At 41.3% G+C, this 27,824-nt stretch overlaps 1 protein-coding gene across 10 annotated transcripts in view; it reads left to right on the top strand.

Moving 5' to 3' along the window:
• The window catches only part of OPCML (opioid binding protein/cell adhesion molecule like), a 931,887-nt gene that overhangs the window by 765,428 nt on the left and 138,635 nt on the right, over positions 1 to 27,824 (top strand). For all 10 annotated transcript variants that reach the window (XM_081113619.1, XM_081113616.1, XM_081113618.1 and 7 more), the window contains one exon: positions 10,109 to 10,234. In XM_081113619.1, the coding sequence (XP_080969745.1) occupies positions 10,109 to 10,234 (126 nt within the window). The remainder of the gene's footprint in view (positions 1 to 10,108; positions 10,235 to 27,824) is intronic.

Below are 27,824 nucleotides of genomic sequence, written 5' to 3'. Positions count from 1 at the left end.
TTTTTCCCTAAGAGTCTGGATCTGACCAAGGCCTCATCCTCACACGTGGGGGGAGATTTTTATTTTCTCTAGAGGGAACCTGCTGTTATCTGTCCTATTGATTTGGGAACCTCGCTGTTCATTTCGCCCAATTCCCTGCTTGCCATTTCTAAGACTCTCTGGTCCTAACCATTCTCCCTGCCTTCTATGTTAACATACCTACAACCCAGACCTGGGGTTTCTGTGTGCCATGCCATGATAAAGGTTGAAAATCACTGCTCTATGCAACAATCAAAGCTTTTGGTCAAACCCCTCTCCATTTGGCCCTGTTCTTCTGACACCAAGCTATGGAAGTGAAGCTGCATTTCTGCTCTTTCTTCTTCATAATAAATGAGATAATGGGGGGAAATTAGGATTTTCTTTGCAAATCCTCCCACTTCCCAGTGCTGTAATCAAGCTGAAGTGGCATTACCTCTTGCCTCACACCTGTGCATGTCCTTGATGTGCCCTGGAGTCCGAGGACATGTAAATAGCGTGTTATTGGGCTCCTGTGATATTTCTGAAGGCAGTTCCCCCTGCCCCCAACAATGCGTACATAATTATCTGGGAAGTGAAGCACATAAATATAAACAATGTTTAATAAAACGATCGAAAGTATCATTAGAAGAAGCATCCAATTACATTGATCGAGAGCCTCCAAGCCTCTCAGATTTATGATGAGTGTGCCATGGACTCATTGGGATTGGGATTCGGAGAATCCCTATAAAAGCTGGACTGGGGCCATCCTCTCCTCTTCAAGGCCATGTTTCCTGGCAGCTTCCTGGAGCTCGGTGAGAAAAGTCTGGGTGTATGACCTTGTTGTCTCCTGCTTGGGTGCTGGGTGTAACTCAGAGCACACTGACTTACTCACAAATGTAGGAAGGTGAGGCTCAGAGTTTCCTCCTTCACATAGCCTTTGAGGTTCAGCAAAGGCCAGATAAGAGGTTTCTCAGGAAAGGTGGCCTCCTTTCATAGCTGAAAGGACTAAACTGGAAGCCACCCTCATAAATATCAATGGCTTTCTACCTGGCATGCTGGTTGAACCTTATCAGCCTGAAATCTTTTCTGGGCTGATGACACTGGAGCCTCTAACAACCTTTGGGTGGGCTACCCCAATAAATACTTGATGTGTTTATACACACAGACACACACACACACACATACACACACACATATACACACACATATACATACATACATACTAGAGGCCCAGCACACAAAATTCGTGCACAGGTACAGTCCCTAGGACTGGCCTGTTATCAAGGACATCTTCCTGAGCTGCCTGCAGCTGGCCCTGCCCCCCACTGCCACCGGCCTCCAGTTCCCCATTCACTGCGCCTCATAGTGACTGATCCAGTGGTCATTCTGTTGTTAGGGTCAATTTGCATATTACCCTTTTATTATATAGGATATATATATATATATAATAAAATTCACACATTTCAAGTGTACAAATTAAGGACTTTTAGTAACTTTACCAAGTAAAGCAATATCAATATAAATGAGTTGTAGAAAATTTTACAGATTCCCCATAAAATCCCTCACACCTATTTATTGGTTTTTTTTGTTGTTTTTTTTAAATATATTTTATTGATTTTTCACAGAGAGAAAGGGAGAGAGATAGAGAGCCAGAAACATCGATGAGAGAGAATCATCCATCAGCTGTCCCCCACCGGGGACGCGCCCGCAACCCAGGCACAGGCCCCTGACCGGAATCGAACCTGGGACCTCTCAGTCCGCAGGCCGACGCTCTATCCACTGAGCCAAACCGGTTTCGGCACCTATTTATTGTTTTTGTTGTCATTGTTATTTTCATGATTATTTTTCATTTTTTTAAAAAGTCGTTATTGTTGAAAATATTACATATGTCCCCTTTCTTCCCCCAAAACATTTGGACACAACTGCTTTCCAAAAAGGCTTTGCACAGTATTTTCAGCCTGAGCTGTCTCAAATATCATAGCACACTTGTTGCTGGGGAGAATGTTCTGCATGATGAAACACCTGCATTCCCATGACATGTTAAATATTTAAAGATAGTTTCGGATGTGTTTTGTCTTTGAAGGGAACTGAGACGTAAATTCCCAGTGGGTGAGTGGTGAGGACAGGAGACCTGACCCCTCTGTAAGTGGCGTGAATTACTCCGCTGGAAACACCCCATGACACTATAGTCTGGGGTACTGAGAAACCACTCTTTTTTTCTAACATCCTTTAATTGCTTTTTTGCTGGGTCCAGGGATATTTATGGGCTAGGAGATTGCCAAGTTATTTATTAGATGGAGTATCTAGGGATAGACTAATATAAATCACTTAGGCTGGTATTGAATATACCAGACACTCAGTAATTTAAAAAGCTTTAATAAAAATGCTAAAATATGAGACTTGTCTTTGGCTGTAATGAGACTCAGTTATCATGTTTTTATCAGCAATATTCAGTCATGAACCCCTCCCCACTTTCCCAATGTAAAAATAAAATGCAGATGCAATCTTTATTTTTCAGACTTTTCAGATTTGTTGGAATTGAGATAGATTTCGGAGATTTGAGAAAAGACTCACATAAAAATTACATTGGGGGCCTCATGGCTGACTCCCTCACACCTAGAAATCTAAGCCTGTTCTTTCATATTGGAAGTCCTGACTTTTGTGGATCTAGCAGCGTAGTGAATTTAAGAAACGGGAGGTAAGTGAGGTTAACCTTAGCGTGTGAAAAGCTCCCTTGCTGTACCTTCTATACAATGTAGATCACATCACTGAGCCCATCCCTGTTCTACAAGCAGAGTCAAAACTCATCAAGTGTCACACCCATGGGATCCCTGAGACCCAAAATGTAGCTTTTATTTCTTCAGTCGGAACGCTGAATTATAGGTACATATCATTCCATAGTTTTTAAAGTGTACTTATTTTATGATCTCATTTATTCATAACTGAAATCATTGCCACTTTCATACAGCTACTAAATAGAAAAGTGCAGTCTGAGCTACTGGCCTCACCCGCTTCCTTCTGAGCCACAGTCTCCAAACAAGATTATGAACAGTTACCCATTTCTTCAGAATTTTACAAGTCCCAGCTTTCTCCAACGGTGGAGAGTTTCTGTATCTGACCCAGAGGGTTTCTTTCTACAGTTCTGTCTCAGGCTTGGGAACAGGATAATGCATACTGAGTTCAGGGGTGAGGTGCAACCCCTACTCTTGGCATCGCAGAGCAGGAAGGGACAGGGAGGGATAGGGAGGGGTGGGGAATGGGTTGGAGGGGAGGGGAGGGATGAGAAGGGATGGGAAAAGAGGAAAGGGAATGGGAGGGGAGGTGAGGGAAGAGGTATGTGCCCTTGACCTGAATGGAACCCAGGAACCTTCAGCCCAAGGGCCAGATGATCTATCCACTGAGAAAAACTGGCCAGGGCCTCACTTGTCTTTAAAATGATTAAAACCTGAAGTACTTCCTTTAAGAATCAGTAAAACCTATCCCCTGTTCAGTCAGTCACTTGTAAGAGTTTCTTCTTTTCACTTCAGACACAGTCTCCCAAGCCAACCTTGCATCCTATCTGTGCAGAGCCTTTGCACATGCTGATCCCTTTGCCCAGCCCTGCCCACAGCGAACCCCGCATGCAAACTCACTGCCCAGGGCCGGTCTCCTATCATGGGCTATCATGGTACCTTGTACCATTTCATAGCACATCCACAACGGTAATCACACCTTGATCCTGTGATTATTTATCAATGTCAGTGCTCTTCTCTTGACACAAAACTCCATAATTTCCATAAGAGAGTATCTTGTCTGTGTACTTCTCTACTCCCAAGGTAACACCTAGGACCTCCTAGGCACACAATACATGTTTAGAACAACCATATGACATCCTTGTGATCAAGTGGCCACGGAGCACAGGCTTACATTCATCTCTGGGATGGGGAGAGCTGGTAGAGAGAGGGCATTAGATATCAATATCCATTTTCAGGTGTGAGTAGGACTTCAATAGGCAGAGGGCACAAAGGTAAGCGTTCAGCATATGCAGCTATATGGAATTCTGTATGGAGTTATGAGAAGCACAAGGTGTTTGGTGCATTGCAACCAGGCTGCCATGGGTAGGGCAGCACGAATAAAAATAGGGGAAACACACACACACACACACACACACACACACACACACACACCCCTAAATCAAGGGGTTAAGCGATTTACAGAAGATCACACAAGCTGTGGAAGAATCAAGATTAGAATCCACATATCCTGACATTTTATGTAGTGATTTTGTCAACATATATTATCTAAGTACACAAAACTTGGCACAACCTCGCCTAGCATGTATTACTCTCACCTCTAATTTATGAAATAAGCTCTTTTGTTCGAATAAATTTTAAAAGGTAACCCTGGAAAAATAACACATTCAGTTTTTTAAAAGTCTTTACTGTTGTTGTTTTTATAAATTAGCCTTGAGTGTTTAAAAGTGCGGTGGAAAGCACTTCATATTTATATCAGCTTTCACGTGGTCTCAATATCTTGTTATTCTCTGGGGATAGTAATAACAATAATAAACTGGAAACAACAATAATAGCCATTTAAGTCTCTTTAAAATCATTATCTCTAAGGGCTGTTGAAAACAGGGCATGTGGTTATCATAGAGTCGCCAGGAGTCAGAGCTGGCTCACCGGCCTGTAACACACACAATCTCCACTTCCCTCTGTAGCAAATATTTTCATGCCCATTTTATGGCAGAGAAAGCTCAAGTAACTTTTTTCAAAAATTACACAGACAGTAGTTGGGGGAAAAAAAATGGTAGTCCAACTTTAGCCTCTGTGAGTCCAGATCATAATTTTAAAAAACAAACACAAAAAAAGTGCCATTCAATTTGAAATAAAACATTTGAGACATGATTTTCAAATATTGTGACCAAAGATAGGGTAGAGGTGTAGAGGGTGGAATTGAAGCATCCATCTTATATAAAAAGTGCTGTTTGAAATTTTAACTCTGTATTTTGGCTTCTGTAAATGCTTGCTGGCTTAAATAATAAGGAAAATATGACTACTCCCATTTCAGAGAGGCCATTAAACCTCCACACAAAGTTATCAGTGCTGGCGTCAGGCCAAGCCTTTGGTTGAGGTCTCAAAGCCCCAGCACATAGGGCCCTTTAAGAACTTGCAAAGGGAACTGGAAAAAACCCATATTTGGGAGAGAAAGAGGGTAAAAAGTTATAAATACAGGAAACTTCCTGTGTGACTTCGCCCAGAATTTGAGAGAGATTGTCCTCTGGGCCCGCGTGTAACAATAATAATTATAATCAATGTAACTCCATCTCTCTAAACGTTACTTGGTTCTTCTCCGGTTTTCTGTAACATTATCATTGCCCGTGATAGGGTAGGACATGGTGCTGAAGTTGCATCCTTTGAACCTGCCAGAAACAGAATAAAATATCCTCTAAAAGAAAATATATAAGGAAGGACCAAGTAATTTTTTTATACAAGTGTGTGATTTGTCCTGTGTATTTGCATAGGCACAATATTCGGCATATAAGGACAGGATCGACAATTATTGATTAGATATTTACTTTTTGCTCTGGAAGCTTATATAATGAAATCTTGCAGCTTTCCAAGGCCAGCTTCATCTGTAAGTCCTGCCTTAAAGCTGAAGGAACTGGGATTTAGAAAATGAGCAAGTAGGCACTGATGAAGCTATTTATCTGATTCCAAATATTTATTCAGTATTGATAAGAGCATATAACAATAATAGTAACAACTACCATTTATTAAGTACTAATTTATTTCTAGGCACTGTACTAGTGTACTATACACATTCCCACTTTGTTACAACCTGAAAGATATAGCCTGTGGTCTTCATTTTCTTCAGTGAGAACCAGGGGATGAGGAGTTAAGTAAACACTGTCCGAAGATACATGGGTCATTGGACTACAGAACTTCAGTTGTGGTACATGGTCTCTCACATCGTTTGGCAGTCATATCATGTCACCTTTACTATGCAGGTGGCACTAATATGTCAAGACTCGTACATTTCACACCCCCATTACCTTTGCACATAGAAATATTTCACCTGTAGAAAAACCTTTCTAACTCAGGTTTGTTCTCTCACAGTGTATATCGAAGGCATTTACTCATTTAGTAAGTACCAGCATCAACATAAAGGTAACCAAACTCATGTCCTACCCACCATCTGGGAAGGGCTGTGAGGGAAGATGAGCAGGGAGGACATTCCTGGCAGAGGAAACACGCAGATATGCATGTTGTGTCTGAAGCACTGACAGAGGTTAAATAGAGAGGCAGCACCAAGGGATGGGAAGAAGTCTGCCATTTGTTAACCTCATAATTTGGAGAAATTTACTTAACCTTCCTCATGCTTCCGTTTCTTCATCGTTTAAAAAGTTATTTTCCCATCACAGTTTCCATTTGACACTATTCTGTATTCGTTTCAGATGTACAGCAAAGCGGTTAGGCCATCACGCACTTAATACTGAGAATATTTGTTCTATTTATCTCATAGTTCATGAGAAACCCACGAGGTAATGCTTGTGCAAGCAATTTGAGAACCGTCGAGTTGCGTATTAATAAATAATACATATCATCGTGCATTACATTTTAATAGTAATAACCTTATAATTGGGAACAGAAAGAGCTCCCCTTTCTCTCAGTTCACTTTTTGTGCATTTGTGTTTTTTTTTTTTTTTCCTGGCTATCCACACCCTTTGTCTTTCCTCCTCTGACTTGCAGAGGGTGACAGAAAACACTGGTCCTTGATGGAGATGCTGGTGTGACCTTCGCCATTTCATCCCAGGAAACCCCCTTCTCACAGTTAGCATTACAGTGAGAAGGGGAATAAGGAGGTGGTGCTCAATATCCATGGAATTTTACAAATACTTTTTTTTTAAAGATAAAATTTCAAAGTTTAATTTAACAGCATGCATTTAACTTTACTTAAATGTGCTACATTTTTACTTGACTCAATATTTTCATGCCCAATGAATAGCTAATAGTATGATCAATACAGACTTTTTTTAAAAAATGACATTCCCTAGATAAATACTGTGAAAAACAATATAAATTCCTGCCTTAAAACAGTGTAAAAGTCTACATTTTACCCAGAAAACACACACACACACACACACACACACACACACACACACACACAACAACCCATAAACAATTTAATTTCAATACATAGATTTTAGGGAACTGGAGAAAAATATTGAATTGCACCAAAGAAATCTGGGCACAATAAATAGTTACAAGTCCACTGATATACTTACTGGCCTTTTTTCAAATACCTTTTAACCCAGGACCCCTCACACTATCAGATGAAGCGGAGCATGTGGGACTGAAGGCCCTGAACCAGGGGCAGGGTGCAGGGATCTGAAATGTACTAAATGAGCCCCACAAACTGGTCAGTGCCTGCCCCCCACCCCTGTGTCTTCCTGCGGAGGGAGACTCCTGGTTCTGCAGAGAGGTCATGTCCGGTGGCCTGGCACACCCAACCTCAGCAGACAGTATCCTGAGACTCCTGTGGAAGCAGCTCTGAAGCTGCTGTTCTATAAAATGAGAAGCACTATTGACATTTCTAAGCTCAGAACTATGTTTTTAACAAGCCTGAAAATACTGGAAAATAGCGAGTTCAGTTTTCTCTAGAGGATGCAGTGCAGTTAGAATATACACCCACCACCACCCCCTACCCCCACCCCAGTGTGTATCTGGATAAAATATGTGCAATGAAATTTCAGGGCAAAATCTGATGCCGGGATAATCTAAAACATGGCAGATTTATACCGGGGGTGATTTTTATTTATTTTTCAAATGTGGATTCCCTTAAGAACTCAAATGTTCTACATGTTACTTACGGCTTCTCCTTGAAAAGACTTACCTCTAAGGTCTGAGCAGCATAAAACTTCAGGCTGCGCAGTCCTCAGAATTGAACATGGGCCATAATTCTCCTTCGCCACTGACTCGGGGTGGTTTGGAATTAACTAGCACTCGACCTGTATGGTAATTAATAATTTATAATTAAACTGGCAGTTTGAGTATATCAGCATAACTGTAAGTGTGGCGCCTCTTGTCTCTGTTGTCTTTCCTTTTGTTTTCTGAAAGAAAATTGAGAAGAAAGGTTAAAAGCTTTGCGCCTCCCCACCCCTACCCCCACCCACTCCAGTTTTTGGATTTCTTCACTGTGTTCTTTGGATCTTTCTTTCAAAGAAGAATCAAGCATGTACCTCCTCAGCCTTGTGCCAGAGCCTGAGGGCACAGGGATGTGTGAAATCCCATCCTCATCCTCAAGCACCTCCATCTCTAAGTAAAGGGACAGGCGTACAACAATCAGCTGGGACACTACAGGCCTAGCCCCACCTGCAGGGAGCTTGCCACAACATGTAGCAGAGAGATGGGGGATTCTCTTTTCAGGGTCTAAGGCAGTGGTTCTCAACCTTGGCTGCACATTAGAATCACCTGGGAATCTTGTTAAAATCCTGATTTCTGGGCCTCATCATTAGTAACAGAATTTCCAGAGGATGAGGCCCAGAAATCAGGATTTCAACAAGATTCCCAGGTGATTCTAATGTGCAGCCAAGGTTGAGAACCACTGGTCTAAGGGGAGGTGACCTCTGAGGACCCTTGAAAGTTGAGTCATCTGTTTTCAGGTAGAAAATGAAGAGAAGACAAGGACAAGCAAAGCTATGGAAGTCCTTGTGCTTTGTCATGTTCTAGGGAAGGTGGGCCCACTATCTGCCGGGTGCTGCTAGCGAGGTCTGCACCTGGAGTTGAGGGGCTAGATTACAGGGGCGTAGGTAGGTCATGCAAAAGAGATGTTGTGTGAAGCCTGGTGGGCAGTGTTGAGCTAGAGTAGATAGGGGAGCAGTTTGATTAGATGATTGCCTCAAAAGGTTCCTCTGGGCACAGGCAGGGGAAAAGATGGAGGGATCCAAAGTTGGAAAGAGAACAGGTGGGAGGTTTCAAGTGGAAGGCTATCGTTAGTGTGAAATTTGGTGAGAAATTCAACCAGGACAGGGTGATGAGAAGTAGCAGTTGAGGGGAATCAGGGTATTTTCCAATGCTGAGTTTTGAATTGAATTGAGAGAATCAGGCCTGCAGGTGGGACAGGGTAGACAGCAAAGCCAGGGATCATGTCAGCCTTTGCAATGCTAAAGGTAAAGGGACATGGTCCCAGCCCGTGAGAGTTCAGGAGTTTATTGAGAAAGATGTAATTATTGCTGTCTCCATCTTTGTCTTCCTTGTCATCTGGTAGTTAACATTTATTGAGTGGTCCTTTCCTATCAGGCACTCTACGAAGCCATTGTTTTGTCTAAATCTCACAACATAGTTAGTTTAGCTACTACTATCATCTGTGTTTCGCAGCTGAGGAAACCAAGAGGGAAAGGCAGTCTACCTTGCCCAAGATTATTCAACAGGTGAGGAGTTGAGCTCTAGAGCCCTGCCCCTAACCACTGGGGTATTATGCTTATGCTTTATGACACAATATTATAGTGGTCGTAGTAGCAGGTGCAATGCATGCCTGACTCTGGTTGGGCAAGCCAGAGGCAGTTTTTCTGTGTTTTAAAAGATGTGTTTTGAGGAAGGAGAAGGAATTTTTAGGTAAATAAATGTGAAAGAAAAGAATTGCAGGATGGAATCATTGGTGCAAGGCCAAAGAATATGAAAATGTCTGGAATGCTCAAGGAAGGGTAACTAACTCAGTGTGGTTGGCTTTACTGAAAAATAAAAAGGGCTTAAGTGGGGGCAACTCATGCCTATTTGCTTAAGTCAGCAATTCCACTAAAATAAATGAGCATGTGGACAGACAGGAAGTCAGAAAACATTGTAAGTAGTTTCCTTTTGGTTTGACCTTTCAATCAACAAGCATTAATGTCCTTGTCTTCAGTTCCTGTGCTTCTTCCCCCACACACACACCTGCCTCCTGCTGCAAGACATAAGTGCACTGTAAATGTTGTGTTGGTGGCCACATCCTTGGCCAATGAAGAAATCTGAATATTATTATTGAGACACTACTCGTTAAAAAGCATGCTATATGAATATTTATAGGCTAGCACCTTCTTTTGAGTGTAAAGACTCATTCTCATGTATTTATTCTCTTCTCTGTTTCTTCATAGTCCCTCCACAAATCATGAACATCTCCTCAGATATCACTGTGAACGAGGGAAGCAGCGTGACCCTGCTGTGTCTTGCTATTGGCAGACCAGAGCCAACTGTGACGTGGAGACACCTGTCTGTCAAGGGTAAGGCATGTACCTATAGAACCTTCTTAGAGCCGGTATTTTGAAGACTTGATTCCATTGTACAGCAGAACTTCCGGAATCAGAAAACAATGCTGTTTGATACCAGAGTAATGTCAGAGCAAAGGCCACACCCATCAGTCACTGTGTATCCCATTCCTGAAGGAAGATTTATAGATAATCTTTACTGAATTATTATTTCAGTCCTTTTTATGACTTTAGCTGATTTTTGTGTTCCCCACTATGAAGAAGAGAGGTGCCGTAAGAATAACTTCCAACAAAGAAACTGATTTCTCAAGGTCAAGATTGTGTGGGTTAGTTGGTGGGTTGTCCTTCTTGAGTAGAGTGGAGAACACGGCAGTGTCCACTGGGAACACTGATGCCATTGTGTGTCGAGGAGAAAAAGGGTCGCCACGCACAGTACTTTTGGAACATCTACCCAGAGCCCCATGTGTTTGACCTGTTCATATATAGCGCTCTCTAGTAGAGGAAAAATGAAAGAAATGGTGAGGTGGGTAAGGGGGGGAGGGCAGGAGGGGTCATGTCTGTGCCAGATGATTAGTAATGAAATGATTAGTAATGAAACATCGGCTATGAGCATCTTCAACTTCCTAGAAAGGGAACCAAAAAGACAAGAGGTCTTATGCCCTTGGAACTAAACTTACTCCAAGTTGAACTTGAAGAGATGAACACAGAGCCACTTGATATATTTACAGTGAAAGTAGAAACAATGATTAATTCTAGAAATTATACAAGAAACAAGTGGCTCCCTCAGGCAACAGAAAATCTAAACATGCAACCCAGGGAAGAGGAAAAGGTGGAGTCTGCATGTGTATATGATGTAAAAAGAATAGAGATCTAGAGAAAACATAGAAATAAATCTTAGTAACCTTGCATTAAAAACTTGATAAATTGGGCTTTATATTACTTAAATACAGCTGTCGTAACAAAATAACATAAACTGGATGGCTTAAACAATAGAAATGCATAGCTCTGGCGGCTAGAAGGCCATGAGGAAGGTGCAGTCAGGTCGGTTCCTTCTGAGAGCTATGAGGTGTCTGTGTCTGCTCCATGCCCCTCCTGGGCTTCTGGTAGTTTCCTGGACATCTTTGGTGTTTCTGGATGTGAAGGTGCATTGCCTGATCTCAGTCTCATCTTAACATGACCTTCCTCCCTGTGCGCATCTCTTGGTCAATTTCTTTTTTTTTTATAAGGACACCAAACATGATGGATTAGGGCCCTTGCTAATGACCTTATCTTCAGTTGATTACTGCTGTAAAGATCCTATCCTATATAATAAAAGGCTAATATGCAAATTGTCCCCTCAGGAGTTCAACCAGGAGACTGTGAGTTCAATCGCTTGCTATGACATGTGGTGACCACCAGGGGGCGGCACTGACCATGGCGGGTGACCAGTGGGGGCAGCTGGGCACTGAGGGAGTGAGGGAAGGGGGAGGCAGGGAGGCCAGGATCGCCAGCCAGGCCTAGGAATACTACCCATGCATGAATTTCATGCACCGGGCCTCTAGTTTCCAAATAATGTCACACTCTGAGACACAAGGAATTAGGACTTTAAGGTCCTAGTCTTTTGAGGAGGGTGCATTTCAACCCATAACAGGCTTAATCAAAATTAAAAACACCATTAAGATATGCATAAGCCATGGACACAGACAATAGTGTGGTTAAGGCCTATGGAGGGGGTGGGGTCAGAGTGGCAGGGGTCAAAGCAGGGGGAGGGGACATCTGTAATATTTTCAATAATAAAGATACATTTTAAAAAAGAATAAATGAAGAGACAAGCCACAGACTGGGAGAAAACATTTGCTGTACTTACACCTGACAAAAAGAATTTACATCTGGGTTATGTGAAGAATTCTTACAGCACAATTGTAATAACCCACCTTGAAATGAACAAAATATTTGAACAGACAATTCACTAAAGGGGATATGTGAACAAAAAATAAGCACCTGAAAATATGTTCAACATCTTTATCTTAGAAATGAAAATCAAACAGTACTGAGATACCTCCATACAACTACTAGAATGACAAACATTAAAAAGACTGACAATACCAAGTGTCAGTGAGGATGTGGAGTGACTGAAAGTCATACATTAACTCTAAGATGTGAAATGGCATAAGCCCTCTGGAAAAAAAGCTTGGCAAGTTATGATGAAGTGAAATATACACTGAGCATGTGACCCAGCAAGTCACTTTTAGGTATTTTAGCAAAAATAAATGAAAACAAAAATGTCCACAAACATGCATTGTACACAAGTGTTTATAGGGATTTCATTTATATCAGCCTCATACTAGAAATAACCCAAATAACTACCAACAGGTAAATAAATTTTGATATATTCTTACAGATAACTTCTCAGCAATTAAAGGAAACAAACCACTGATACACACAACACAATGGATAAATCTCAAAAACACTATAGAGCAAAAGAAGTGAGATACAACACAATACATGCTGTATGATTTCGTTTATCTGAAATCATAGAACAGACAAAAGTAGTCAATAAAGACTGCAATCAAATCAGTGCTTACCTAGGGTAGGAGTGTTTGAAAAAGTGACTGCAAGGGGGCACAAGGGGATTGTGGGAGTTGATGAAAATATCTTATATCTTGAATAGGGGGATAGTGACATTGTTTAAGTTAGTCAAAACTAATCAAACTGTACAATAAAAATAGGTTCACTTCATTGTATATTAATTAAGTCTCAATAAAAATCTAAACATATAGAGTAGAGATGTTACAAATGATGATCTGAAATGTGTCTCTTAGTTTGAAACAAAAATCATGTGAACAGCACTTACAAGTAAGAGGCTGGATTGAGCCGAAACCGGTTTGGCTCAGTGGATGGAGCGTCGGCTTGCGGACTGAGAGGTCCCAGGTTCGATTCCGGTCAGGGGCATGTGCCTGGGTTGCGGGCACATCCCCAGTGGGGGATGTGCAGGAGGCAGCTGATCGATGTCTCTCTCATCGATGTTTCTAGCTCTCTGTCTCTCTCCCTTCCTCTCTGTAAAAAATCAATAAAATATATTTAAAAAAAAAAAGAGAGAGACTGGGTTGAGTTGTAGAAGCGCCATATAAGCTTCCACTATTGCACTCCCTCCAATACATCTGGAGAATACAGCCTTCAGCCCTGCCTTGTCCCACTAAAGACATGCTAATGAAGGCACAAATCATCTTTGTATAAAGGCTTCATCTATTGACCCCCAAATGCCAATATTATAAAGTCGAATTAACAAGAATATTAAAGTGTATATAAGAAGCCTCACCCAGCTCTGTGTTAGCATAACCACAGCAATAGTGTGTGTTCCCAAAGACAAAAGCCCCATGGGGACTTTGCTCAAAGTCAGGGAGAATGTTGGATTTACATTATATCCAAAATATGTCTAACCTTCAGACCAATTTGTACCTATTTGGTGAAGTCCGGTGTTTTTAGAAATGCTAAAAATCCCAGGATGCATTTATTTGATCCTAAATACAGTTTTCTAAGCCTAGAAATCTCTGGAAAAGCACTTTGACATTGTGTAAGTGTTTTTAACAATGTTTATACTGGTCACTGATAAGATTTTCCTCTTAAAATAGGGAAATTCATCCATATTTCCAACCTTTTCTACAATGTAATAGTTGCAAGGCAGCCTTAAAAAAAAAAAGATCAGAAAACCCTAAATTTAAATGATCCTGCCTCTTTAATTCTCCCAGGGATGCTCTACTTTCAAATTGCCTTTTGTTTCTCTGCAGCCCTGGCCTTCACCTTGCATTTCCCCTATTGTCCCTGCCACCTCCCCCGCACTGACACACACATAGTAATGACATTGAAGAATTTAAAGTCAAAGCATAATTTTTCAAGTTTAAAAAGCATTGGAACCTGGCAGGTTTGTGAGTTTAAAAGCCTCATCTGCTGTGACCACCAATATTTATTTTAGCCAGCGACTCCTTCTCACCTGGAGTTGAGCAGACTTTGGAAAGTCTAGGTTATTAGGTTCAGAAGAACATCCAATAAAACCTGAACATCAAACAGCATTTTTAGAATAATTTACCGGTTAGTTCAGCATGCAAGAATAAGAAATAAAAGCTGCAATGACATTTCCGTTGACATTCCAGTGGGATTACTTTGGATAATTGAGCTCACTGGACATCTGGGTTCTCCAAATGCTAATGAAATATATTAAACCTGTTGTTTAAATTTGGGGATCTATATAACAAATGAATAAACAAACTTTTTATTTAGAAAAATATTTTAATGAACAGATTATTAAAGATTAAAAATAACGGTAACACTATGGTTTAAAAAGACAGACCAACAACATGCCCCCGATCCCTAGAAATTATAGAAAAGAGGTGTAGACTAACAACTGTTGGCATAAGAAACATCCAAACCTGTAGAGAATTTTTATTTATGAGTTTATTTGAGCCATTCTGAGGACAGTTGCGGGGAAGCAAAAATCTCAACGGAGTGAGAAAAATCTCTGGAAAAGGGCACTTTAACAACTCACTTTATACATCGAAATCACAGGGGAAGGCATGAGGTGGTTACATGAAATCCATTGGTGGTAGATTAGGAAGGTGGGAGAAAGCAAAGTGGGGAAATTTCTAGGATCGGAATAAAAGTAAAATGGAGAGATTTTTTTGCATTGGTTAACAGGATAGTTAACAATTACACTAACAGAACATATAAACAGTCTAGGGCAGCGGTTCTCAACCTTTCTAATGCCGCGACCCTTTAATACAGTTCCTCATGTGGTGACCCCCAATTTCATTGTTATAAATTGAACATAATTAAAGCATAGTGATTAATCACAAAAACAATATGTAATTATATATGTGTTTTCTGATGGTCTTAGGCGACCCCTGTGAAAAGGTCGTCCGACCCCCAAAGGGGTCACGACCCACAGGTTGAGAACCGCTGGTCTAGGGGAACAAGATAATAAGGGGTTCGCTGGTCTTGGTGTTCTGGTGGGAGATTGTGCCCTGTGGTGTCTGGAAAAAGTGGATTACCCTGACATTAAGCAGATAATGTGTTGTTGGTATTTTATTTTTTGTTTGTTTTTTTAAAAAACACATTCATTTATATAGATTTGCTAGAAAATATGGCACTTTTTGTCAGCCTTCACACATGGAAATCTGCACAGAATGGTCTACAGTTTAGGAAATAGGATAATGATGGTATCACAGGCCTTTGCTACAAAGATGTTCCAATGGAAAGAGTGGGTAGGTCCCAACACAGGCAGGCAAAATGGACTGGCGAGTGGCCAGTGTGTTTGGAATACAATTGTGAAACAGGGGTGTTCCAAGTATATGCATCTCCCTTGCGGAGGGACAGAAGAAGGGGCACTGGCCCAGCATTTGGTAGGAGACTCATGAATATAAAACCAAAATAATGTGAGAGTTGCAAAGACGGGGGTGGCAGAGGAGATGGTACTGGCTGTTGAGTTCTAAGGAGGGTTGTGCCTCCCCCTCAGGATGCCATACTAATCCCCTCGAATGCCTACACACCTGACTCCCTTTCCAATGACATATTTGCAAAGGCCCAGATGTTTGGGAAAAATAAAAAAAAAATTCTTCCTTTCTGGCTCCTCTCCATGGAGATATGAAGATGACAGCTACGCACCTAAGAGTTTGTTACTCCTACAGTCTACTCATTTATAGTAATACCTGAGGGAGAACGTGAATGAGTTATTTCACGGAAGTGAATTTTCCAGGTAACTGAAGCTGACTCCTCAATGCATTGACTTGAGTTATTTATAATGGAAGTATTTAAAATTATACTATCTTCTTCCCCTCTCTTTCCTTGAGTATGGTGAATGCCATTTAACCTCACCTTTATAATGTAATACAAACATCAAACATATTATTTGTTTGTATCTCAGCATTTGGAAACTAAGATAACCAGGAATATGGCCCTAAAATACTATTTAAATTCTTGTGTGTTTTTACAGTTCCTCTCTTCCTTCTCTCCGATCTATTAATTGACAGTTTCTCCTAAAGTCAATGTACTTGCCTTTCAGCAGCCACATTTCTTCTGATTCTTTACTTCTAATTTGTTATGAATAAGAATTTATATACCCAGCTTGCTTAATCCTGAATAAGAACCTAAGTTGTGGGAGAGAACTTTTTGTGAGAAAGGGCACGCGGTTTTATGAATGTGATAAATGGCACAGATGACAGCTGTTCGGGGGAAAATAGTGTTTGGTTTCTTCTAGATATATGTAGTTACTAGCTGAGAGAACGCCATGTGAACGGAGAGAGCAAATACCAGCATAGTCATTATCCATGATTATGACCAGATTGAGCAGGCCTTTCTACCATCTAGTGCTAGATGTGTAGGTTGCAAAATGTAGGGGTCCAAGACTGTCTCTAATATAACCTTTATTTTTCATGCAAGACATGCCCAAGAAGAAAATCTTAAAATAAATTGCCAAATCCTTAACATTTCCAGTGAAAGGGGCATTGGCCTGCACTTAGGTGTGGGTGTCAGTTTCCTGTGGCTGGTAGTGCTATCTCATGGAGAGATAGACCATGGACTTCAGATTCTTACAGAGCTGATGCCAAAATCTGATCCTAGCTGTTAGCAATCTGAGTAGCTTTAGAAAAATCAATTTGTCTCCTTGATTCTCAACCTCCTAGACTGCAAAATGGGAGCACTTATGTTTGTTCTATCTGGTTATTTCAAGGATGAAAAGGGAAAAAGAATGGAAGGCATGTAATAGTGCTAGACACATGTAACATGCCCAGCAGATCTTTCTACATTGCTGTTGTGCCATGTTTTTAAATTTCTTCCCAGAATCCTTATAGTTTCCATGGAGCCTGGAAATTGATTTTGACAGTATTGTGACAGTTTGCTGTGGGTCAAGCCCTGTTATACTAGTAAACTCCACATGTTTTAACTCATTACATGCCCCAGCAGCCCTGAGAGAAAAGTGCTAAGAATTATTACTATACTTTTTAAATTATTATGCCTGTTATTCTACCTATTCCTACCTCTGTCTTTGATTTTTATTTCTTGACAGTCTTGGCTTATTCATTAGTGATTTAGTGTCTCTTTTATCCACCTAAAATTTTGGAATGACATAATAGTGGGTTTTTTTTTCATTTTTATATATATTTTATTGATTTTTTTACAGAGAAGAAGGGATAGGGATAGAGAGTTAGAAACATCAATGAGAGAGATCGATCAGCTGCCTCTTGCACGCCTCCTACTGGGGATGTGCCCGCAATGAAGGTACATGCTCTTGACCGGAATTGAACCTGGGACCCTTCAGTCCGCAGGCCGACGCTCTATCCACTGAGCCAAACCGGTTCGGCTGGAATGACATAATAGTTTTATTTGCAGTTGCTACATTTGGAAAACAGTCCAGCTGTCCTTCAATGGGGGAATGGTTAAACAAACTGGTACATCCCTACCATAAAGTGTCATTTAGCAATAGAAAGGAATGAACTATTAAGACCTTCAAACTTAGATGGATTCTAGGGCATTGTACCTCATGAAAAGAGTCAGTCTCAAAAGGTTGTATACCATATGGTTCCACTTTTATAACCTTCTAAAAATGGCAAATTATAAAGATGTATATCAGTTCAGTGTTGGCCACAGGGTGGGGCAAGGGAGAGAAAAGGGCAGCTTGAGGGAGTTGCCTTATAGTAATGGAATAATTCCATATATTGATTGTTTCAACAGTTACATGAATCTGTATGTGTAATGAAATAGGGAATTATACACAAAAGAAAGCTGGGTACATGCAAAAGCTGGGACAGTCCAAGTAACCTCTGTAATGCAACTAATTGCATTGTTCTCCTATCTGTTGATCAAGTATTTTAGTTCTATAACACGCCACCACTGGGGGAGCTGGTGATGAGTCCGTGGGACCTCTCTCTACTATTTTTGCAACTTCTTGTGAATCAGTAATTATTTCAAAATAAAGAGTTAAGCCCTGGACGGTGTGGCTCAGTTGTTGGGCATTGTCCCATGCACCAAAAGGTTGGTGGTTCGATCTCCAGTTAGCACACATGCCCAAGTTGCAGGTTTTGATCCTGGGTGGGGGTGTGTAGGAGGTGACCAATTGATGTTTCTCTTTCTCTCCCCCTCTCCATTCTTCTCTCTCTAAAAATCAGTAAACTATTAAAATATATATATTTATAAAAGAAAAAAATAGGAATAAGTGAAATCAATCTTAGTTTTCCACTCATAATATGCTTATGTAGGAATTTATTGCCTATAAAATAATTTCACATGCATCATTGCAAGTGAGTCTACAGCAGCTCTCTAAACTAGGTCAGAGAAGGCATGGCCTGCCTGATTCAGATGTAAGGAGATAAATTAGGGTAAGTTAACTAATGATGAATGACTCGGGGCTAACTGAAGTGGTAGGTCCATGGAAGGAACTGACTTCCTGTGTTCCAAATCTGAGGCCCTTTATACTGTACGGAAATGGCTCCCATGGCTTGAAGTTGAACAGGTATGGTATAAAATGATACATTTTCTCACATTCTGCTTATTATCCGGGGCACCCAAAGGTGCTCACTAGCTTTGAGCATCACCCCTGCTCTTATATTGTTCTCCCTAACTCCACACTTACCTTCCCATACCCAGGGATTTTTCTAGCTACCACCCAGAATCTTTCAAAGAAAAGCACAGCCTCCAAATGAAAACCACATTCTTGCCATTGTCTGCTATAAGTCCCTGTTGTTTCTCTGCTTCAATTAAAATAAACCCGCTGAGACCTCCCAACCTCATTTCTTTTCTAAGCCATTCCAGGTACAAGTTCCCCGCCACTAACAGGAATTGCCCATTAGTTGACCTGCTGCATCACCCAGTCCTGTTACTATTTCTTTGTCTCTCTCCAAGGCAGCCAAGATCCTTGTTTCTAATCTGAAGTTGTGTTCAGAGCCTAATTAATCCCCAGAGTGTGAGAAAGAGGTGTCTGAGATGAGAAATCAAGGTTATACACATCTTGCTCAGTAGAACAGTTATGGGCAAACAAGCTGTTTCTCTCACATTTCTGCAAAGCAAATTTATGTTCACTAACTCCGGTTCTTGTTGTGAACGAGAAGTGTATGAAGGTCTAGCAATGTGCTTTCCACCATATGGGTGCCCATATGTTTCCCCCCTTTGCTTGCGTGCATTTTCGCTTTGGCATGCACATATGCCTGTATTTTTGCAACTTAACAATATTAAAACTAATCCCATTTATGCTCCTTTTGGGTAAGTTGATTGAGTCATAAATTCCTGAGAACCCCTTCCTTGGGAGGCTGAAGTTCTTTTGTGTGAGTAGGAGGAGGGCAGAGCAAGTTCTCCTGGCAGAAGGATACTGGCACCCAGCATCGCTGTGTAGTTGATGTAGCTGATGACCCTGACCCTGGCTCCAAAGTGGGGACTGTATCCCTGGAACACTAAAGAGTATGGATTCATGATGCTTTGATGATATTTATCTCTTCTTTCCTAAGGGGAAAGACTTCAAGAAGAACTAGATAATAATTCCTTAGGTTACTCTTCCTAAGGGTCCAGGCGAAATCACTCATCTTAGAGCAAACAAATACAATGTCTGGAGTTGTGGCTCTTGGTTGTGACCATACTGAATACTATTCACACTCCTCACACTGAGAAACGATGTGCCTGAGAAATGGGGCAGCTGGAAATTAGGCTTGCATTGAATTCTCCTTAGCTTCTTCACTGGGCTTTTTAGATTGCATAAATGAGAATGAATATTACTATGCATAATACCAAGTGAAAAGCTCAGCTCGATTATAAAATTGGAATTGGACATACTGCCTGATGTCTGTTGTAAGGCTATCCCTATATGTATGTCTTTTGCATTCATTTCTTCATTCATTTGATATGTTATGAATAGTTGAGCATCCCCTCTGCTCATTGGTTGCCCTGTAGCAACAATAGCATGCAAAACAGGCATGATGTTTGCCCTTATGGAGTCTATAGTCTCATCATGGAGATAGTGATTCATCAGATTGTCAAAGTGCAGTAACTGCTATGATGGGCAACAGGGAGGTATGCACTCATCCAGGGTATGTCTTTCCTGTGACAGCAGCTGGTGCTTGAGCTGACATAGTAAGATGACCAGAAAGTTAATGGGAGCAGGAGTAGGGATGTGTGTTGGGGCTGGGCTATGTGGAAAACTAGTCAAGAGAAGCATGTGCAAATTCTCCTAGGTAAACTAAAGAACTGTGTTTTGGATTTGTAGGAAGCAGGAGAGATACTGGATGAGATGGGGAAGTTGGGGGCCCGCTCACACAGAGCCCTTTAAGGAAGCTGGTCTTTATTCTATGAGCACTCGAAAGTACAAAGGGAGTTGCGAGTCAGAGAGCTTGGAGATGAAATGTTCATGTGTCTGGATTTAACTAGGAACATTTCCTTTCTGATCCACTCATTCTCTATGTAAATCTGGCAAATCACTAAGCCTCGGTCTCCATTTCTCCATCTACAAACCAGAAAAGAGTGACTAATAATATGATTCCCTTATGCAGGAATGGAGAATGGAATTTGACAGTATCTATTCCAAATAATGTTTAGATTATAATGTAAGAATGGATATTAGCATATATCATAGCAAGTGAAAAGGCCGGCTAACTCAAAAGGAAAATTGGAATTGGCAAGGCATCCGGGGCCACCTGCCGTCTGCCATAGGCCTTCTAAATTGCAATTGCTACATGACATTATGCTATTGGAGTCCTTTGGACACTGATAAAATTGAGACCAGCTTTACAAGTACAGTAGATCTAATTGTCCTCAGCAGTGGGTCCATGGTGACTCTTCCTGCTGAACAGAAATCATAGGCTCCTAGAGAAAATACCAAGCAGCCTGGATCCACACGGACATCCAGAGATAATGTCCTTTAATTCAGACAATGAGCTCCTTTATCTGGGCAGAAGTTGAAAGAACCTCAGAGAAGTTTATTTCCCCCTACCTCCTGGAGGAGCACCCTTGATAGTAGATTTAAAAGCCGTGGCCGGTGTGGCTCAGTTGGTTGAGCATCATCTCATGCACTGAGAGTTCACCAGTTTCACTCCCCATCAGGGTACATGCCTTCCTCTGTCTCTAAAATCAATAAAAACATATATATTTTTAAAAGACCGGAAGGGCCAAATGTATGCACCTGTTGTCTTTGGTATTCCTTTTTTCATAGTCATTTCCATTTCTTTCTAACAAATGTCTATGTCTCTAGGACAAAAGTTCCTATAAATCACTTTTTCTTGCTCAAGCTATTTTAATTGGGTTGCTGTTACTTACAGTTTAAGCAGTTCTGATGAAGTTCACCATGTGGTGTATGAGGTAGCATGTATCACAGATGACTGGAGCATGGTCCCTGCTCTATAGAGCATAGCATTGCTGCCGTGTGGTTGGGGCCACCTCTTTTATATATACATGAGACAGTTCAGGGCTGTGTAGGGTCTTTGCAAAGCTACTGTCTCCATCGGGGGTTGGAAAAGATTCTAGGAGTTGCCTAAGAAGCTCTGGGTGGCTTGCAAAGGGGATTCCACATCTAAATCAGCTAGAAACAGGCCAAGAAAGACACACAAACTCTAGCTCTGGGTTCGGCAGCAATCAACCCCAGGAGGTCACCATCCCCGTACACCCAAATGTGCAACTTACATCCAGGTGATCACGGGGTGTGTTAAGAGTGCCTATGACAATGGTGGTATTGAGGACACAACAACGAGTGACATAACCCAGCCTCTGTCTCCTTGAACTCTCCTACTCTGAGAGCAAATGTGGTTTGTCTTAATTAATTGCCTCATTAATTAACAAATTTTCTTTGAGATGGTGTGTTCTGCTCTGGACAGAGTTAACCTCCCTCCCTGTACTTAGGCCATTTGAGAGTGGATACTAGGCTTGCACATTTGTGATGTCCTCTAGCATCTAGCACAATCAATGCCTTGAAATTTAACGTTGATCAAAACAAGTACCCATTGAATGAATGCATGCTTATTTGTGAATCCTATACCTACATTCTAGGAGCCAGAGAAAGAGAATGAGGCAGGCAGTAGGGACCTACCTAGACTAGTCCCCGGATGTAGGAAGAAGCATCTGGATGGAAAGGGGGGATTTTGATATGAAGGATGCTTGTGGAAGGCACTTACGTTTGATCTGTATTAGGTGGTGGTGGAAGCTTGTTCTTTTCTTTCTTTGTCCACCCTCTCTTCTAGTCCATCTTGCTTAAAAATTGTATGCTGCACTAAGAATCAGGTAGTCTTACTGCTAAGGTTTTATTTATTTCACTTTTTTGGGGTCAATCCTCACCCAAGCACATTTTTCCATTGATTTTTAGAGAGAGTGAAAGGGAAGGGGAGAGACACAGAGAGAGAAACATTGATGTGAGAGATACATTGATTGGTTGCCTCCCGCACGCAACCTTACCAGGGCCAGGAATCTCCAGGGTTCGAGCCTGCAACTGAGGTACATGCCCTTGACCAGAATTGAACCTGGGACCCTTCAGTCCATGGGCCAACACTCTATCCACTGAGCGAAACCAGCTAGGGCGAATATTTATATCACATTTCAACCCAATAGTGAGGCTCCCATCAGCCTAAGTCTCAGATGACAGTGACTCGTGATCTGGAAGGAGTTCTTCAATTCCTGACCAATCACGTCCCGAGGAAAACACGCGACTGTGCTGGGGACTCCTTAACTCAATGAAGGGGATGCACCCCAAGAATTGGGATGATGTGCCTCATTGCATACAATTCAGTTTGGACACATGAAATGAGTGATTTGAGCATCTTACAGTAATGAACGCGTCTGTGTGCCACCGTGGTTTTGTCTCGGTCCCTGCAGATTCTTTTCTTTCTGTCTCCTTCCTCAACCACCCAGCTCTGCTGGATTCCAGCTCCAACATGGCAGAGATAAAGATGTAACCCCAGAAATGGTGGTGGTGTGGGGAAATCCCCTTCTCCTCCATTTAAAGGTGGAGACCAGGCTGAATCAGCTTCTCTCTTTGTGTAAGCTTCAGAGGAGGGAGAGGAAGCAGAAAGACAAGGGCAGCTGCTTCGAGGACTTTACTCTCAGAGGGGCCCTCAGTGTTAGGAATGTCCAGCCTCAGAGAGGTGACCTCCACAGGGTCAAGGGGAGCTGGTCTCATAAACAGAAATAGTTGATTCTCACTTTGAATCTGGGCTTCCCAGCTGGAGGCCGATACTAACTCACACACAGACAACTGGAGTGGAGTGAGGAGGTGAGGAAATTTCATCTCCCCCGGGACACCTACCCAAGGGCCCCCGCTCCATGGCCCTCTGCAGAGCCTCATTACTCCAAGGAGGCAAGCACTGATGTCCTTTCTGCCTTTTCTTCTTTGTGATTCTTTTTTATCCCCTGCACCTTCTGTGTTCAAGGTTTCCCACTCTAGAGTCACATTTTGGGGAGAGTCACCCCTTGGAGAGCTGGAAATAGTTTGTTTTCAATGATACTCTGGATAGTTGACTCCTAAGAGAAATGTTTAGTGAAGTAACGGAGACATTCAGAACTCCCCTTGCTGAATTCTTCTCCTTTCTCCACCGGCTTTGCTCAGCTCGCCGCCACGCTCTACACCATTGCCATCCACAAATGCTTGCGTCTTGGCTCTCCGGGGCCTTCTCCTGCTCCACTGAGCCTGTGCCGATTTGTCCCTGCACAGCAGTCACCGGATGCAGTAATTACATCTGCAGTGACAGGGTCTGTCTCCCTGATGGGCAGTAAGGATGTTGCCGGCTCTGCCAATGAAGAAATGAGCCCTTTTCTTAGAGCATCCTGGGCTGCAGGGAGCTGTGCATCATCACAGGACAAGGAATTCGGACTCTTGTCTTCTTGGGCCAGGCTGTAAACCAACCACTTCTTACTTTTTCCCTCCCCAGCACCCTTTTATGTTCATTCCTGACTCAGTTCAAAACATCCCACAGCACTGCAGATATGTTTTTGGCAACAGTTCATGTCCAGAGGGCACGGATGCTGTTAGAACAGAGGCAGGTTGGCCATAGCGCTCTGAGTCATAGCTGACGAACCTCCTGTATTTCTAGCACCTCTGGTTGTGCCCAAGGTGTAATGTACCTGGAAGCCGCAGGTGGCACCTCCAGCTGAATTCACACTCCTGAGAGCCCAGCCGCAGTCGGCAGAGAGGAGAGAGAGATAGCATCTGAGCTCAGGCAACTGGCTGGCCAGCACGTCCCTGTCTCCTGGCGTTGCTGCTGCAAGTCAGCTGGCCTTTGCGCTTGTGCCTCACCTACCTTCATTCTTTTTTAAAAAAATATATATATATTTTATTGATTTTTTACAGAGAGGAAGGGAGAGGGATAGAGAGTTAGAAGCATTGATCAGCTACCTTCTGCACACCTCCTACTGGGGATGTGCCCGCAACCCAGGTACATGCCCTTGACCGGAATCAAACCTGAGACCTTTCAGTCCACAGGCTGACACTCTATCCACTGAGCCAAACCGGTTAGCGCCCTACCTTCCTTCTTAAGACCTATTGATCCTTCCAACTTTGTCACATCAGAGCGCCCCTTGGCTATGTCTGATCCTTGGTAACTGCCAAGCCTTCCTGTCTTGCCGACTCTCTGGACTTCTGATTGTTTGCATGCTTCGCCTACAAGTTCTGATCTAAGAAAGCATTGCAATGACATTGTCATCATTGCCATCATCGTTATCACCAAAACCGTCCCTTAAATTTTTCTGACTTGCCACTTTCACGTAATCTCATTCGGTTTTCACAAAGGCAGGCTCCTGTCAAAATGCAGACAGAAAAATAAATATGATAAAATAAAATACAGGGACAAGCATACACATTTTATGTAGAAGCAGAGACCTAGACTGGCTAAATTGATTGCAGCTGAAAACAACATTCCTTCAATTATTTATTTATTCATGGAGTCATTCAATCATTCAAGAAAGGCTTGGTGAGTGCCTAGTACGTGACAGCCGCTGTGTTTGACACTGGAGTTAAAAAGATAACATTTTGCTCTGTGAACTCACATTTAGTAAAGACCAGGTATAATAACAAATAACTATAAAACAATGTGGCAGGTGCACTACTAATACATTCAAAGCTTTGTACATTTGTGTGTGTTTTTAAAATATTTTTATTGATTTCAGAGAGTAACGGAGAAGGAGAGATAGAAACATCAATGATGAGAGAGAATCATTGATTGGCTGCCTCCTGCACACCCCCTAGTGGGGATCGAGCCCACAACCCAGACATGTGCCCTGATCTAGAATCAAACTGTGACCTCCTGGTTCAAAGGCCTATACTCAACCACTGGGCCATGCTGGATTTGTAAGAGAGCTTTGTGGATTTGTGGATTTGTAAGAGAGGATCATTTAACTAACTGGGAAATATAGGAGAATCAGGAATGGCTTCCTGAAAGAAGTGGATGCGCCTCTTAAATGTTAGTCAAACTTTTAAGACTTGGAATTATTATTATTATTATTATTATTATTATTTAGATCCATATGCAAGTAAGATCATAGAGTATTTGCCTTTCTCTGTCTGAGTAATTTCACTTAGCATGGTGCCCTCAAGGTCCATCCATCATTGGTGAATTTTGACAAACTTATACATTTTTAAATCCACCACCCTATTTAAGGTGCAGCACATTAGCACATTACCATCAATTCAATAGGTTTCCTTATTTTCATACCAAGTGTTATCCTAACTTCTAGTTTGAGTCAAATACCGTCTTTTCTGTTATTATATATTAAAACTTTTTATACACAACATATTTAGACTCTAGAAAAAATATAAATTTATATAATCGTAGAATATATACTCTTTTTTTCTGTCTTCTTTTACTCAGCTTTTGAGTTTCATTCATGTTGTTGTATGTAGTGCTTTCCTATTTATTGCCGAGTGGTATTTCATTATATGAGCAAACGAATATTTGTTTCCTCATTTGCCAAGTTGATGGATATTTGATTGTTTCTAGTTTTGACTATCCTATATAATAAAAGGCTAATATGCAAATTGTCCCCTTGTGAGTTTGACCAGCTGACAGTTCGACTGCTCGCTATGACATGGGCTGACCACCAGGGGACGGTGTGGAATGAAGGAAGGCCTTGGCCAGCAGCCAGCAGCCAGGGGAAAGAAGGCCCTGGCCCTGATCGCCAGCCAGCCCTGGGGACCCTTCCCATGCATGAATTTTGTGCACCAGGCCTCTAGTTATGAATAAAGCCACTATGAACCATGAAGCACAGATTTTCTCATGGGCATATATGTTTCTTTCTCTTGGGTAAATGCAAGGGATGGAATAAGTTTATACTTAACTTTACAAGAAACTGCTAACTGCTTTTCGAAGTGATTGCAACATTACACTTCTAGCACTACATTCTTGCTAACATATGGTATTCTCTCTTTTATATGTTATCTCTTCTAATCAGTATATTGGAGAAATCACATCCGGGTTTTAAATTGCATTTTTAGTGAGTATCTTTTCATGAACTTTTTGGCAATTTATATATCTTCTTTTGTGAAGTATTGGTTGAAATCATAAACTATTCTTAATGGAGTTATTTCTCTTCTAAATAGTGTGTTGTAATAGTTATTAATACACTCTAGATCTAGACCCTATGTCATATATATGTACTGAGAATAGTTTCTCTCAGCCTGTGGCCTCCTTCCTCATTTTTTATGGTGCTTTTCAAAGCTTCAAAGCTTTTAAGTTTGATGAAGCTGATTTATTAGTATTTTATTTTATAATTCTAGTTTTTTAGATCTTATATAAAAACTAGAGGCTCAGTGCATTAAATTCATGCACAGGTAGGGTCCCTAGGCCTGGCCAGCAATCAGGGCGGGCCAGGGCCTTCTGACTGCCTCCCGAGGTCTTCATTCTGCGCCGCCCCCTGGTGGTCAGCGCACATTATAGTGAGTGGTCGAACTCCCTAGGGGACAATTTGTATATTAGCCTTTTTTATATACGATAGGATGTAACTCAAGGTTATAAATGTTGTCTCCTATGTTTTATTGTAGAAGTTTTAGAACTTTAGCTTCTTTGTTTAGGGATAAGATCCACATGAGTTAATTTATGTACATGATGGAAGGTCAGGTCTCAACAAATGAGATTTGTTTTTCTTCTATATGACTATTCAGTTAATTCAACACCATCAGTTGAAAATATTGTTCATTTCCTGATGAATAGGATTCTATGTCAAAATCAATTGAGCATTATTTGGATCTCTTTCTGGACTCTATTGTTCTTTTAATTGATATGTCTATCTTTATGCCATACTATACTATTTTGATCACTGTAGCTTCATAATAAGTCTTAAAATCAGAAAGTATAGTCACTAAATGTGCTATTTTTCAAGATGTTGGCCAATCTATGTTCTTTGTATTTTTATATAATTTTAGAATCAGTTTGACAATATATGCCACAAAAAAGCCTACTGGGATTTTGATTAAAAATACATTGACATTTTTGGACAATATCTATCTGAACAATATTGATTTTCCAAACCATAAAATAAATTCTACCATTTATTTAGGTCTTGTTTAATGTTTTCAACAAGGTTTTATAGCTTTCAGTGCAGAGTTTCAGGGTATTTTTAAAATGTCAATTGCTCACTGAAAACCTATAGAAATAAAACGTTTTGTTTTTATATTGACCTT

The sequence above is a fragment of the Myotis nattereri genome (assembly GCF_964212035.1).
Source record: "Myotis nattereri genome assembly, chromosome: 19".
Classification (NCBI taxonomy): Eukaryota; Metazoa; Chordata; class Mammalia; order Chiroptera; family Vespertilionidae; genus Myotis; species Myotis nattereri.
The sequence above is the reverse complement of the archived record's forward strand: the minus strand, read 5'-3'. Positions and strand labels throughout refer to the sequence as shown.